Source organism: Saccopteryx bilineata, chromosome 11 (genome assembly GCF_036850765.1).
Source record: "Saccopteryx bilineata isolate mSacBil1 chromosome 11, mSacBil1_pri_phased_curated, whole genome shotgun sequence".
Taxonomy (NCBI): Eukaryota; Metazoa; Chordata; class Mammalia; order Chiroptera; family Emballonuridae; genus Saccopteryx; species Saccopteryx bilineata.
The window spans coordinates 70,835,061-70,848,011 of record NC_089500.1 but is presented as its reverse complement, the minus strand read 5'-3'; the positions used below and the strand labels follow the sequence as shown (position 1 = coordinate 70,848,011).

Sequence of the window (12,951 nt, the reverse complement as noted above, 5' to 3'; positions counted from 1 at the left end):
TAGATTATCTTTTCTGTTGAAGTGCCCTTCCCTGGTCACCCTGTGCGGTGGGGGAGATTCATACTTCTTTCATGTGGCTCCTGCTCTGTTCCTTTTTAGTCCTCTTCTGTCTAAACCCTGTGTAGGTCGTCTTTTGTGCCCTTCTCACCTTTAGAGTGGGTCCTAGAAGGTTAACCTGGCAGGGATATGGAGCCTGAGAGGTAGTGGACTAGAGGGGCACATTGCTGAGAGGGGCCTCCCACCCAGCCCGTGTTCAACGGAGGAAGCAGCGCTAAAGGATGGAGAGGCTGCCTGACCAGGCGGTGGCACAGAGGGCCACGAAAGACCCAGGTTTGAAATTCCGAGGTCACTAGCTTGAGCGCAGGCTCATCCGGCTTGAGCATGGGATCCTAGACATGACCCCGGAGTCACTGGCTTGAGCTCAAGGGTTGCTGGTGTGAGCAGGGGGCCACTCACTCTGCTGTAGCCCCCTGGTCAAGGCACATACGAGAAAGCAGTCAATGAACAACTAAGGAGTGCAACGAAGAATCGATGCTTCTCATCTCTCTCCCTTCCTGTCTGTACCTGTCTCTATCTGTCCCTCTTTCTGACTCTCTGTCTCTGTCAAAAAAAAAAAAAAAAAAAAAAAAGGATGAAGTGGCTTGCCCACAGTCAGACATTGCCATTAATGTCAACACAGAGATTTGTACCAACACCATTTATCTTTTGCCAGAATATCATTTGCACTGTCTTACTAACATTAAGGACTGGGCTTTTGAGGTACAGGGAATGTAAAGAAACAAACAAGTTTTTAAAAACTTATTCTCCACCCTGTGCCACTCATAACCCAATGTAGACAGGGTGGGCAGAGAAGGCAAGTGGTGGCATGCAAGGTGAGTACCGAAATGAAGGTACAGATTCACTGTAGGCCTGTGTGCGAGAGAGGACCCAGATACAATGGCCGTCATAAATGAAAAGGTGGTCTTGGGATGTCTTGGAGTGACAGAGATGGTGAATGACAAGCAGGCCACTCATAGCTAAGAAAGAATTAATTGTGAAGGATTGAGTTATGAGAGGAAGAAAGATGGAATGAGTAAGAAAGCTTTAACAAAGTCTTCAAAGATCTTGATGGTCGTGTGTTTTGGGAACCTCCTAGAGCAGTTTTAGCAGCTCAGTGATACAGTCCACTTGTTCTAGTGGGGCAGATACCATTCTTTTTTTTCTTTTCTTTTTGAGATAGAGGGAGAGAGATGAGAAACATCAACTAGCAGTTGCATCACTTTTTAGTTGTTCATTGATTGCTTCTAATACATGCTTTGACTGGGGCCTTAAACCAAGCCAGTGACCCCTTGCTCAAGCCAGCAACCTTTGGGCTTAAGCCAGCAATCATGCTTATGATCCCATGCTCAAGCCAGCAACCTCAGGGTCTTGAACCTGGAACCTCACCATCCTAGGTCAATGCTCTATCCCCTGTACCATCAGCAGTCAGGCAGTAGATACCTTTTGTAGTGTCTGTTAGCTAGACAGAAGTATTGTGTTATCTGGGAGTACAGAGAAGTCAGCCAGAGAGACTTGGAGCACTGGCAGAGACAGTGGTCAGGGAACTATTTGGTTTACACAAAGGACTTAAGAAGTAAGGAGTGACTATAGTGTATCCTCCTGCACCTCTCTTTGAAAGAGCATTTAAATTTTTATATGAAGCTGCTTTTTAGAACCAGAGCTGCTCACTTGTGTCATTTCTTTCCATTGCTATATTCCTTGAGCACAACCTAGTGTAAAAGCCTTTGTAAGATTGATTACCTTACCACTTTCGTCTGTATGTATGGTTCTGAAAATGTGGTCCTCTAAACAGCAGCATCAACAATACCTGGGTGCTTGTTGGAAATGCCAGTTCTTGGGTCCCACCAGAGACCTTCCAAAGGGTTTCTAGTGGTGGGGCCTAGCCAACTGTGGTTTAGCAAACCTTCCACATGATTCTGGTAGAGGTATAGGTGCTGAAGTCTGAGACCAGTGATCTATAGAAATAGCATTCTTTAGTGTCCTAAATTATTCTTCCATTTTGCCATGGCCGGTTCCAATTCAGGTGGGAACCTGATTACCTGGGATTCACTATCACTGGTACCAGATTGGGACCATAGCACCTATCACAGGCACTGATGGCAAAGTATTACCTATCTGGATGAAAGGGCCACAATCCTGAAAGGTACATAGCAGTTTCATTCCTGCTGCTATGAGACCTCGGAGGAGCAGAACTGAGAGAGATATGAAGGTGCCTGCAATGAAGAGTTGGTTTAATTTAAATGAGAGTCCCTTGGGGGCCATACTCTGTGGAGTTGGGGCCATTGAGGCTTTTGTGTCCTTGTTTCTCTTTTCTGTCTCCAGCTGCATCCTACACAGATAGCTCTGATGATGAAGTGTCCCCCCGAGAGAAGCAGCAAACCAACTCCAAGGGCAGTAGCAATTTCTGTGTGAAGAACATCAAGCAGGCGGAATTTGGACGCCGGGAGATTGAGATTGCAGAGCAAGGTAAAGGAAGGGGGTCAGTCGGGGCCAGAAGCCACCACTTGCTGGTCATCAGGATCCACAAACAACCGGAGGCTTGAAAGCTAACTTGAAAGTCTGCTGGGGAAACTCAGTGTCCTGGACTCTTGTGCAACCAGATCTCTGTGTGGAGCTTGAGCCTCAGGATTCTTGTTCTTGTCCTCCCTGCTTCCTGTTCTCAGCATGTGGTAATACCCAGAGTAGTTTTTGTTACCGCCTCCCCCACCCTGGCACCATATCCAGAGGTCTAGTTGCGGAGTCAGCAAGTCTGGGATCGCTGCTACCCTGTGGTTAGTTCTGCGGGATTCCGCCATAGCTGCCAATCTCCGAGGCCCAGATTTCCCAGAAGCCCAGATGTGTTGTGGGAGGGTTTTCAGCAGGACGTGGTGACCTAGGGTCTCCATGGGTCTTCAGTCCTGAGCACCCTCTGCTGGAGCAAGAGTAAAAGTGACTGGTGGTTTCTCCATCTCACACCTGATGAGTTCTCCTTCCTCAGTGATGCTTTTCCATTGAAAGCGTGTTCTGTTCTGTTCTGGGAGGGAGTATGGAAACCAGAGAGACTGGGAGAACAGGGTTGGACAGCCTAGAAAAACAGAAACAAGTGGCTTCTGCTGAGGGGAAGCTTCCTTCCTGGTGTGCTGGGTATACACAGGAGTCCATCGGCCAGTGCCATCACCACCTCCTTCCCCGCAGTGAATGGTGAGACTCACCCTCCGTTTAATCAATTCTGAACGTTTACTTCACTCTGTATTCAATCCTCCGCACAGGAGGCTGAACCCAAAGAGGAAGAGAAATTCCATGTGATTGCCTGACAGCCCTCCACGGTTTTCTGTTGAAGCTGCCAGTTATCACAGAAATATGCTTGGAGTTTCTCTAACCTATCTCACCATATCTCACAGCTCCAGACCTGCCCGCGCGCTTGCTGGGCGGGGACTGACGCCGCTGCTAGTGCAGACCTAGCTCAAATCCTCTGTTCTTTCACAGACATGTCTGCTCTGATTTCACTCAGGAAACGTGCTCAGGGGGAGAAGCCCTTGGCTGGTGCTAAAATAGTGGGCTGTACACACATCACAGCCCAGACTGCGGTGAGTTTGTGGGGAGAAAACAGGGACATCTGATGGGGGGGGGGCAGCTTTTTTTTACTTGCTTTTCCTTCCCTGTCTATCCAACCTCCAATAAGGATCTCCATGTTACACAATAATGGGACTTTCTAGTTTGTTTGTATGGGTGTAACCTACTTTGAAGAAACCTGACTTAGATGTAGACATGCAAAAATAGGATTGTTATAAAAATGTTACTAAGACGTTTAGGTACATACCTTTTGGGTAATGCAAGATGTCAGCATGCCCCCTCGCTGGAGTCGACCTGCTGTAACTTCCCAGCGGCACACCTGGTGCTCAGAGTGGCTGGGTTTGGCTGGGTCCTGTGCCGCTCCTGTCTGCCTCCTCCTCACCCTGCCTTCCTGTGCATCTACTCAGGTGTTGATTGAGACACTGTGTGCCCTGGGGGCTCAGTGCCGCTGGTCTGCTTGCAACATCTACTCCACTCAGAACGAAGTGGCTGCAGCACTGGCGGAGGCTGGTAAGGCCTTTCTTCTCTCGTTGCTGTTCCCAGCTTTGCCTCGGGATAATTATCCAGATGTCGTTTTATGTATCACAATTGTCTTTACAGTGTTATGTCTGCTAGGGGCTGTTAAGTTAAAGGAAAAAGGAAGTATCAACAGGAAGAAAATGGATAATAAAATTAAGGTTCATGTCCATGATGGAATATTATACAGTCATCAACAGTGACCTTTGAAAAGAATCAAATTACATGGAGAAATGTCCAACTACTAGTGTTAAGTGAACAAGGAAGAATGTGAAAGTATACAAGCTATATATAAGCATGAGCTCCATGGGTCTCCTTTGGCCAAAAGTCTCATCACTTTTGAGAGAACACAGGAAGTGCCTTTTTTGTTGACTGTATACTGTCAGCATAGTTGATAGTTAATAATTTGGTATTCAATGTTACTTTGAAAATATATGGTCCACTTGTGAGTTCAATTAAAAATTTTTTTAATTTATTGATTTTAGAGAGAGGGAGAGAGAGAGAAACACCAGTTTGTTATTCCACTTATTTATACATTCATTGGTCGACTCTTGTATGTGCCCTGACTGAGGATCGAACCTGCAACTTTGGGGTGTGGGGATGACAGTCTAACCTCTGAGCTACCTGGCCAGGGCACCATCAGACGGTTTTTACTGTTAAATGTTCAGAAGAACATCACCATGAGGTTTCTTTAAGGGTCTCGCTTCTCCCTAGGATCCTCAGCAACTCAAGAACTCTTGTTTTTCTTACTCTCTTCTGGTGTTTATTGCAAAAAAATTCAGGCTGTTCTAAAACAAAGCACCTTAATTCTGCTACACAGAGATAATATTTGACCATTTTTTTCGTTTTTCTATTCACTTTTTACAGAGATACAATTTTATAAACCAAATACAACATTATCAGTAGTAGTTTCCCACGTCACTGAAAACTTGGCAGCATCACTTGTCATTTGTCGTGTCAGTCATCTGGACGTGTGGTCTGACTTCACTAGGCGCTATTTTGACTTTTGCACATTCTAAGTTGTTTCCTTTGCAGCATAGTTTCTGTAGCCTTTTCTCTTTGCATGGGTCTCAGAAAGGGATATCGGTGTAGGAAACCCCGGGGGTCAGCTGATCCGTGTCCGTCTGTACAGGAGTTGCGGTGTTCGCGTGGAAGGGCGAGTCAGAAGATGACTTCTGGTGGTGTATCGACCGCTGTGTGAACATGGATGGGTGGCAAGCCAACATGGTAATCATGCATACTCATCCTACACTTTGATAAGAGATTTGTTGCCTTTTTTCCCTCAAAGCATGGTTCCCTGAATATGTTTTGGATGTTTGGTCTGACTCACTTACTTTGTTGCCAAAGTGTTTGGCTTGCTACCTGCTCAGAAAGGGTCTGAGGACTGAATGTACAGGTGGGAGAGGGTGAGGCTGACTGAATACCTGTGGCTCAGACACAGCAGAGTGAACTAGCAGGATAAGAGGTGGTGCCTCTGCCTCTACGGAGTGGGATTCTCGGTGCTTCCTTCCTGCCCCGGCTCTCCATTTGCATCAGAGAGGCTATTTATTCCAAAGTCTCGGCTGAAAATAAGTGTGTGATTAGCCTAATACTCTTCACTAGAGCCTAGAACAAACTTAGGAATCCTTTTAACCATTTTTTCACCAACAAAATTTGTTTACACTGTCCAAACCTGCTCTCAGGAGCCCTGAGGAGTGCTCTTCCAAAACATACAGGGCTCTTTTCCTAGCGCAGACAGTGGGTTCAAAGGTCCCCCCCAGCTCTAGCAGCCTGAATGCCCATAGAAGTCTTCTGGCTGTTCTGTAGATCCTGGATGATGGGGGAGACTTAACCCACTGGGTTTATAAGAAGTACCCAAACGTGTTTAAGAAGATCCGAGGCATTGTGGAAGAGAGCGTGACTGGTGTTCACAGGTAACAGATCTGGAGTAGCTGCCCCTCGTGTCCCTGCCTCCACAGTTCTTCTGGTCTCTCCCAGGCGGTAGGGCCGTGTGCAGGCTTGTAGGGACGCAGTGTGAGTGTTCCGTTAGATAACACTGTTTGAGTTTTTATTTTCAAAAAATCAAGGAGACCCTGAAAGGAAGCTGAGGTTCTAGTTTACATATTTTTCTCTCCCACTTATTCCCCTGTGATGCTCAACCAGTGTTGGGAGGTAGGGAGTATGTCTTAAAAAACTATATTCAATATTGTATCATAACTTTATATTTGAAAGAGGAAAAAAATTCTGTTGTAAAGCTGTATGCAGAACATGCTACAAAAAGTAAAACTGGACAAAACCTTCTTGGCTTGTCAGAGTACCTAAAAGATACCTGAGAGAGCGTTGCTGGGGGGGCACGGTGCATGTGCTCTCCCACACGGAGGGAGCCGGCTCAGAGGCGTTGATGGTCTTTGTGTATCAGAAGTAGGCCTGGGCTTTTTAAAGATTGCAAAAATGCTGATCTAAGGAAATACATCCCCTTTTATGGAAGAGAAGTTAATTTCTTCAACTGAGAAGAATTTTTTCCTTCCGAAAAAAGGGGGGATGGAGAAAATGAAGTGAGGAAGGATGACAAGGAAATTTCTTGTTTACTAATGTCCTTGGGCATGAGTACGGCTGGGGAGGACAGCATGGAGCTTGAAGAGAATTAGGCAGAGTTTGCCGCGTACTGTGTTTCAGCAGCTGACTTTGTGTGTGTTTTTGTGGCTTCTCCCTTTAGGCTGTATCAGCTCTCCAAAGCTGGGAAGCTCTGTGTTCCAGCCATGAACGTTAATGATTCGGTTACCAAACAGAAGTTTGATAACTTGTACTGCTGCCGAGAATCCATTTTGGATGGGTAGGTAGATGCGTATAGGGACTCAAGCTTAGAAGCGGTGGGTGTGGGTTGGGTTGCAGGGTTAGTCTGCATCTCTCCAGTCTTGTCCCCTGTTCTCCTTGGGCGCCTGGGGTCCCCTCATGCCCAGCCCAGCCAGCTTCTGGCTGGAGTTCTTGTGGGGCATGCCCCACACTTTTAATTTTGTACAGAGGGACTGTGTTTGAGCTAAGAATGTTCGAGTTGAGCTCTTGTCTGTTCCCACAGCCTGAAGAGGACCACAGATGTGATGTTTGGTGGGAAACAAGTGGTGGTTTGTGGCTACGGCGAGGTAAATACCCGGCCTCTGTGCTGCCTTTTTGTACTTATCAGAAAGGCTGGGGGAAGCCTTGTGCTGTCTGGGTGGAGTCACCAGTGTAGGTTTAAAATGCCCCTTCAGCTAACGTATCTCAGGGATAGCAGACTTCCTTTATTCGGGTTTATGAACACAGACATACAGAATGAAGTGAGTTTTCAGAGTTCAGCTCTTTGTCTTGTGGAATGCAAAGTTGGCATCATTTCCCCCATTTATAACAACCACCTTTTTTGAGGCTTAATTCAAGTGAGTATGTAGCACTTCAGCCCCGCAGGTGGTTGGCAGTGGAGTGAAGGTGGAATCGTAAGTGGCACATAGCTGACTATCTCTATACTGGAGTAGGTGGAGACTTCCTGTCATCAGCGAGGACTCGCAGAGGTCCTGGGCTGCCGGGCTGCCGTTGAGTTCAGTGCATCTCACATGAGAGTTACTGGTCTTGCTGGACTAGGAAACTAGAAATTATAGTTGTTCTTCCTTGGCCTTGTTCCCTAATGGTAGCACTTTGATTTCCTTGTTCTCTTTTACTGTCCCCAGCCCCGGCCCTTGCTATGAGTGTGACGTCTGACTAAGGGTCACAGCATAGTCTGGATCTGTTTGTGCTGTGCCCGGTTGGAGCCCCACTGCAAGGGCTCACGCGATGATGGCTGATTGCAGGGAGCTTACTTCCTGCCTCCCGAAGAGCCTCCCTGCCCCGGGACCCAGGCCTGGGCGGACCTGACAGCCCGGCTTCCTTCTGTCACTGCAGGTGGGAAAGGGCTGCTGTGCTGCTCTCAAGGCCCTCGGAGCAATTGTCTACATCACGGAAATCGACCCCATCTGTGCTCTGCAGGCCTGGTAAGGACAGAGGATTCGGTTTACTCCCGGGACTGTTCCTGAGGCTCCTGGTCGGTCATGTTACCTGTTCCTGCAGAGACCTCTCAGGAGAAGGCTCGGATCGCTCTCCGCCCACTGTAATCGCAGGGCGCTCCCAGAGCTCCCTGGCTTCCTCCCCTCCTTGATGGAGTCTCGGGGACTCTGAAGAGGCTAGAGTGTAGTTTAGCACCGCCTGTCCCTTGCCATCCCTGGGGGTTGGCAGTGGATCTGACCTTAGGAATTGACTGTGTCATTTGTGACCGGCTTCTGGCCCCGTGCCCCCTGGCTTTGCTCACTGCGTCTTCCTTTTCTTCCAGCATGGACGGGTTCAGGGTGGTGAAGCTAAATGAAGTCATTCGACAAGTGGATGTGGTGATAACGTGCACAGGTGAGCGTCAGGGATGTGCCCGGTGGGGTGTCAGCTCTGGGGCTGAGTCTTCAGAGCGGTCGGACTGCCTGTCCTGGAGAAGACGACCTGTGCTCACTCTGTGGAGGAGTCTGAGCCAGAGGAAGCTGTCAGAGTCAGAACGTGTTTTCCAGAACAAAGAACCTTTTTCCCTGATGGCTTATTGTGCTGCTCAGTCTTCAGCCAGGCAGCGTGGCCTGCGAGCTGTCACGCGGCACACCCTTGTGTTCTCACAGCGCGTGTGTGCTCCTCGGTGCCAGCAGACTCCTGTCCGTGTTCCCCTGAGCACCTCGCCCCGTGGTCCCCGTGGCAGCCTTCAGCCACTCTGCTTTGCTTCCAGGAAATAAGAATGTAGTGACGCGGGAGCATCTGGACCGCATGAAAAACAGCTGCATCGTGTGCAACATGGGCCACTCCAACACGGAAATTGATGTGGTGAGCTTCTCGTGCACCTCCTGCCAGACCTTTCCCTCCGCCTGCTGCGAGAGGCGCAGTCGGTGACCCTGCTCTCTGCCTTTCAGACCAGCCTTCGCACGCCCGAGCTGACGTGGGAGCGCGTCCGTTCCCAGGTGGACCACGTCATCTGGCCGGATGGCAAGCGCGTCGTCCTCCTGGCCGAGGTGCGCACAGCTGGGCACCACCGGAACAGCACAGCCGTGGAGCTGGATCCCTGGGGGACGGAGGCAGGGGACAGTGCTAGGCCTTTGTTCCCCTGACCTCTGTCTTTGGACAGTGATATATTTCTCAAATGGTTTGGTCCCCAAATAGAATCACTCAAAAAAATACCTACTGTGCTCAACAGCACACATACTAAAATTGGAATGATACGGAGATTAGCATGGCCCCTGCGCAAGGATGATGCGCAAACTTCTGAACCGTTCCATATTTATAGAAAGAAAAAGACAGAAGACCCCACTTTTTAGTAAGTAACATACTGTTTCCTGACCGCAGCTGAGTCTTCAGCTTGTCAGACTCAGTGGACTTGCAGAAAATAAGCTAAAGCCTGATCTGGAACTCGTCCCTGCCAGCCGAGCCCAGAGGGGCATACGGGCTTCTCCTGGTTTGCTTGTCTGGTGTGACGTTGGAAAGTGAGCCAGACGGAAAGCACAGCTCAGCCCAGGCTCCCTCTTGCCTTTGCAGGGTCGTCTGCTCAATCTGAGCTGCTCCACCGTCCCCACCTTTGTTCTGTCCATCACGGCTACCACGCAGGTACGTGATGTCGTGCTTGCCGTTCTGCTCTGAGTGGAACTGGGCCTCAATCAGGGTTTGCATTATCTACACGTCCCTAGATCCAGTGGGGGCGGGCAGGCCCTGGCATGTTGCTAAGAAATGCTTTTGTGTTTTCTGACCCTCTTCTCCCACCGTAGGCTTTGGCGCTGATAGAGCTCTATAATGCACCTGAGGGACGCTACAAACAAGACGTGTACTTGCTTCCTAAGAAAATGGGTGAGTGAAAAGCAGTAGAAACCCTATGGACCCCAGACTGTTACATGGTTTGGTAAAATGAAAAGCATGGGATTTAGAGTCAGAGTTCTAATCCCTGCTCTAGCATGGAGGTTTTGGACCTCAGGACAAATTCTAATCCCCATGAGCCTCAGTTTTCTTATCAGTAAAGTGAGACTGATGCTCTTCCATTGCAGAATTGTAGTAAGAATTACCATTAGTGAAAGTGCTCTGCACGGTGGGTGTGGGTAGATGTTCCTCTTCTGTGAAGTCTGATGGTCAGTAAACTTCCCACTCTACCACTGAGCACAGCTTGGGGCCAAAAGGAGAAATAAATGGCCTTGGCCTTGTCATTCCTCTTCTGCGTGGATATGCAAACAAGCTCTTGTCATTCCAGGGACAGCTGTGCTGTGTTTGTGTGACGTGATACGTCATCTCTGGTTCTTTACCTTCCTGAGTTGTGTCCACCGCCCATCTATAATTTATGGCCCAAAGCCCTGTCCGTCCTCTTAAAGCTAAAAAGCTTCTTGTTCTCATCACCTCCATCCAGTAGCTTACCTCAGATTGTTTTTTTTAAGTTCATATCCATAAAGGTAACTCCCAAGAAGATTATCCATGTAAAATTAGTAAACTTGTGCCAGCCACCTTAGAAATCCCTGGATTCTAAGATTAGAGTCCTTCAGGGATCTTACCTTAAATTAATGTTAATAACACAAGGCCTTTTGAGCTTCCTGGTGTTTACTTTGATTCCTGACTTGACTATAATCCAGTGAAGGAGGTTGCTGCAGGAAGGTAAGAGTAGTTGATAATATGTTGACCACTGAGGTGTAGCCAAAAGCTTTGCCAGAGAAAGATTAGGAGGTACAAGTTCATCCCGTTTTTGTCACCCAGGCATGTGGCTTTCTGTGTGCACTCTGGATCTACTGAGAGAAGTACGCTGCTTAGAAAAGCAGTGTCGAGGGTCTTCTTAAGTAAGCACATTTTTGAGATGTAGATTCTTCCAAAGTTACTCCATCCCTGTTCACTCTCAGAGAGCTTCAGATGGAAGCAGGGAGAGGTCATACCCTGAGAGGCATGTTTGAAATGGAGTCTGCTCCCTTCACTTTGTTCTCCCTAGATGAGTACGTTGCCAGCTTGCACCTGCCATCATTCGATGCCCACCTGACAGAGCTGACGGATGACCAAGCAAAATATCTGGGACTCAACAAAAATGGGCCATTCAAACCCAATTATTACAGGTAACTTGGGGCAAAGCAAGTGAGAAGCTCTTCCCAATATTAAACCAAGCCGCCTAGCCCACTTTCTTGAACGAAGCTGACGTCATACCTCCTTTGGAAGAGTCCAAGGACTCTGCCCCAAGCTCACGGGGCAGGCAGAGAAATCGTGTCTCTCTTACTAGATGTAAAGGAGTGAAGATTTTCTGAAATTCTGGTGGGAGCTTGGGCCTCACCCCTAGTAATTCTGATGCGATTGGCCTGGGATGGGTCCAGGCTTATTTTGTAAAAGCTCCCCAGATGACCTGAATGTGTAGTCATAGTGAAAACCATGGATGCACATTATCAGGGAGCAGGAGATGAAACGGGAGGTGGCATTGTCAGAACCCTGTGGAGGCCAAGGGAGGAGTGATCCCTGCGGGGTGACAGCAGGGACCCCAGCCCGGGCCGGGGAGGGACCGTGGACAGGGTGTCTGTTTCTGATTCTGCTCTCGGAATTCTCAGTGTAGGCCACAGTCCTAAGCAGCCCTCTCTCTTCACAGATACTGATGGACCATATTACCAAGGACCAGCCCACACGAACCACACAAGTCGAAAAGAAATCTTTTTTTAAGATAACTTGCATTTTCTTCTTATTCCTTTCCTCTTGATTTATTTTTTTTTTCAAATAATTTCATTCTTATTTTTCATCTCATCCAAGTTCTGCAGACTACACAGGAACTTGCTTCATGGCTCTTTAGATTGAAATTGAGGTTCAAGGGTTCTCACCCTAGTCACTAAAGAAGGATTTTACTCTCCCTGCCCAGAAAGGTGATCTTCCTTTTGCCATTTCTGGGGACTTTTGTTGTCTTAACTGGGTACCTTATTAACAGGAAATGTAAGGTACCTTCCAAGTGGAACAATCTGCAATGTCTAAATTGCCTTAAAAGCGCCCATTTTTTAGCTGCTGAAATTAGTGCTCTTTGACTTCTTCAGAGTAGCAGGGTGGCACCTGCGAGCCAGGTAGGTTAGCTGTAGGTGGCGCATGTTAACCCCTAGATACTCTCGGGCCTGTTTCTGTGGGAGGGGGTGTGTCTGGTTCAGAGGGTGCAATGGTGAGTGTTGCTTGTTAAGACCCAGGAGGCACAATTGGGTTTAGTACGGCCCTTCCTCTACTCCCACCAGACCTCCTTAGTTTTCAGGTTTTTAACCAGATTACACTCTGTTAAGTTGAATTTTTACCCTGGCATTTATTTCTGTTGTGCAAAAAACAAACGAAACATAAGACACATCTTTAGTGTTAATGCTGAGAAACTGCTTCGGTGGCTAGTTGGTATCAGTTTCTCTTTTAAAGCTTTGGAGCTAAGAGGGCAGAGTTGAGTCTAAGAAATGTTGGTCTCAAACTCTGATAAATCCCTGTATCTAGCCCACAGTTATAGCTTCTGTGAACTGGGGCCACAGCTATGCTATCAGCTCTGCCCCTTTACAGCTTATGCTGAAGGCGATTTCTTGAGCCATTACTCAGTCAGTATAGAGCACTGAGCTCTATCTTTAGGATTTATCCCTCGAGCCAATTTCTGGTCAGCTCTGCTTCTGCAACCTAGAATATTTAAAGGGAGGTAGATGTGGGGGTTGGGGGGAAGGCTGCATCGGGCGGTGGTGAGGGAAACTAGCTCCGGATGACGTGCTGGGACACTGGGCCCCTCTAACGTTAGTTCTGCAGAAGGAGTACCACTTCTGATTGGCACGTGTCACAAAGAATTTCTGAACTAAGATCAAAGGGCAGTATGCAGAGAGGTGGTGATCA

The 12,951-nt window shown here is 48.0% G+C and overlaps 1 protein-coding gene and 1 pseudogene across 2 annotated transcripts in view; both read left to right on the top strand.

Annotated features, from left to right (window-relative positions):
* AHCYL1 (adenosylhomocysteinase like 1) overlaps positions 1 to 12,750 on the top strand; it is a 38,538-nt gene extending 25,788 nt beyond the window's left edge. Inside the window, exons 3-17 of one of the 2 annotated variants that reach the window (XM_066246279.1) lie at positions 2,362 to 2,505; positions 3,505 to 3,605; positions 3,999 to 4,101; positions 5,240 to 5,334; positions 5,914 to 6,020; positions 6,803 to 6,919; positions 7,163 to 7,226; positions 7,996 to 8,084; positions 8,420 to 8,490; positions 8,849 to 8,943; positions 9,030 to 9,128; positions 9,649 to 9,717; positions 9,876 to 9,954; positions 11,069 to 11,189; positions 11,708 to 12,750. In XM_066246279.1, coding sequence (XP_066102376.1) covers positions 2,362 to 2,505; positions 3,505 to 3,605; positions 3,999 to 4,101; positions 5,240 to 5,334; positions 5,914 to 6,020; positions 6,803 to 6,919; positions 7,163 to 7,226; positions 7,996 to 8,084; positions 8,420 to 8,490; positions 8,849 to 8,943; positions 9,030 to 9,128; positions 9,649 to 9,717; positions 9,876 to 9,954; positions 11,069 to 11,189; positions 11,708 to 11,714 — 1,361 coding nt within the window. In that variant the 3' untranslated portion in view covers positions 11,715 to 12,750. Of the gene's footprint in view, positions 1 to 2,361; positions 2,506 to 3,504; positions 3,606 to 3,998; positions 4,102 to 5,239; positions 5,335 to 5,913; positions 6,021 to 6,802; positions 6,920 to 7,162; positions 7,227 to 7,995; positions 8,085 to 8,419; positions 8,491 to 8,848; positions 8,944 to 9,029; positions 9,129 to 9,648; positions 9,718 to 9,875; positions 9,955 to 11,068; positions 11,194 to 11,707 lie in introns of those variants that run through there. The other variant, XM_066246280.1, reaches the window with a different exon arrangement.
* LOC136315792 (U6 spliceosomal RNA) lies at positions 9,300 to 9,398 on the top strand (annotated as a pseudogene).
* Positions 12,751 to 12,951: the final 201 nt, after the last annotated feature.